Here is a 1,861-nt window from a genome sequence, read left to right as displayed (position 1 = left end):
TGTTATTGAATTTTGGATTTTCAATAAGAATACTGAAAATTCAATCACAATGTGCATGAATTTTTTTCAACAACCAAACACTGAATTTTCAGTTACAAAACTGACTGAAAAGTAACTGAATTGTCAACCCACTTTTAACAGTGCAGCAAATTTTACTATTTTCGCAGAGGCTTTATTTGCGGGAACGACCCCATGATGTTCCGGACCAAGACAGATTTTTGTGGTCGATCCCCATTGTGTTGGTGCGGCAAGACCGGATGAACTTTCACAACACCACCCCTATGGTTTGGATGATGAAGGAACGGGAAATTGAAATAGCCAATCTACCCGATGAGAAACACTTCATCATCGTCAATCCGGAGGAAATTGGTGGGTCTCTGCGCGCAAACTAGACGCTGATTATTAGGGTATTGTTCGCTCCTTGCCAGGCCCATTTCCCGTCAATTACGATGCCGAAAACTGGAAACTTCTGGTCGAGTTCCTGCAAACAGACGAAAGAACGAAAATCCCAGTATACACGAGGGCCAAGCTGTTGCACGATGCCTGGAATCTGGCATATGCGGGCGATTTGAACATTACCATCGCACTTAACATGACGCTCTTCCTGCGAAACGAACGTGACTACTTGGCCTGGGATCCAGTCTTCACAATGATCGACCACATTGGAAAGCACATCGACGACTTGTTGGTTTGCCGTCAGTTCGAGGTGAGCGCAACTTGTTCGTATAATCGACTACGTTTAGCAGGAAAGCGATTTCAGTATTACGTTAAAATGTTGCTCACTCCTCTCTATGAAGACCTCGGAGAAGTGCCGCAGCCTGGAGAGAGCGAGGGCACGACCCACCTGCGCAACACTGCGAAGATCTTTCTGTGCCAGGCCGGCTACGAGCCCTGCATCGACGAGGCGAACAAGGAGTTTCACAAATGGATGGAAAGTGAGAATCCGGACGAAGGAAATCCGTGAGTCTTTCCACCCCCAACCTCCAGGAGACGAACAAATTCACCACTTTAGGACCTTGTTTAATTCTCTTAGAGTGGCCAACCAATACATTTGCCCGGTCTTCAAGTGGCGCATGTTCACAGAATGGTTGTTCGGCCTGGAACGGTTCATCAACTTTCCTAAAACCCGCAAACGAAGCGAGAGAACTTATCTGCTGAAAACGTTGGCAGGCTGCCCGCGTTACTCCGGGAAGATAGAGTATCTTCTAAACCTCACACTGCTGCAGCGAGACGGAAACTTCAGCGACAGCGACCTCTACCTCATCTTGAGCATGCTGGCGGGAAGCTCCAGTGGATACAACACTCTATTCGACTACCTCGTTAGCAACTGGGACGAGATAAAAAAAAAGTAGGTTTCCTCCAGATATCGAGTCAACCAAATAAGAATTTTCCGGCAGCTTTGCAGACAAGCCCATGCTCTGGAACAGCATCGTTGCATCAGCAACCGGCAGCTTCAAGAGCCATACTGGCTTGGAGCTGGTGTCCCAATTGTACCGGAAAAGACAGTCGGAATTCGGCAATGCGGACTTTATCGTCGAAAAATCTTTGCGAAACATCAAAGTGGAAATCGAGTGGACCGACAAAAATATTCCGGCTATGGAAAGATGGCTGTTGGCCAACGACAAGGAATAATATTACGGTCTGCCCAGTGTTAGTTATGTTTGGTGTTAACAATTCAATAAAGTTCTTAGATAATAGATAACGCCCGATTCGTTTTGCTACACTCCACTGGAAAATTGTGCTTGCATGCTGATATCAAAGGAAATCGAGTACAAAAGTGCATTTCACTGTTCAATTAATTGAGATAACCGTTAGTTGACGCAACTTCAGCCATTGATGATAGCACTCGAAAAGTTTTAAT

General features: G+C 45.8%; 1 protein-coding gene across 1 annotated transcript; it reads left to right on the top strand.

The window, feature by feature from the left end:
• Nucleotides 1–167: 167 nt before the first annotated feature.
• LOC125502401 (aminopeptidase N-like) lies at nucleotides 168–1,702 on the top strand (the record flags this gene model as incomplete). Its single annotated transcript, XM_048668320.1, is given in 5 exon segments — nucleotides 168–369; nucleotides 429–706; nucleotides 761–960; nucleotides 1,034–1,348; nucleotides 1,398–1,702. Coding segments are annotated over 5 exon segments (1,230 nt in total), but the record flags the coding sequence as incomplete, so codon positions are not given.
• Between the last annotated feature and the right edge of the window lie 159 nt (nucleotides 1,703–1,861).

The sequence above is a fragment of the Dendroctonus ponderosae genome, unplaced genomic scaffold (assembly GCF_020466585.1).
Source record: "Dendroctonus ponderosae isolate FM_Combo_2020 unplaced genomic scaffold, Dpon_F_20191213v2 Dpon_F_20191213_7, whole genome shotgun sequence".
Lineage (NCBI taxonomy): Eukaryota > Metazoa > Arthropoda > Insecta > Coleoptera > Curculionidae > Dendroctonus > Dendroctonus ponderosae.
The sequence above is the reverse complement of the archived record's forward strand: the minus strand, read 5'-3'. Positions and strand labels throughout refer to the sequence as shown.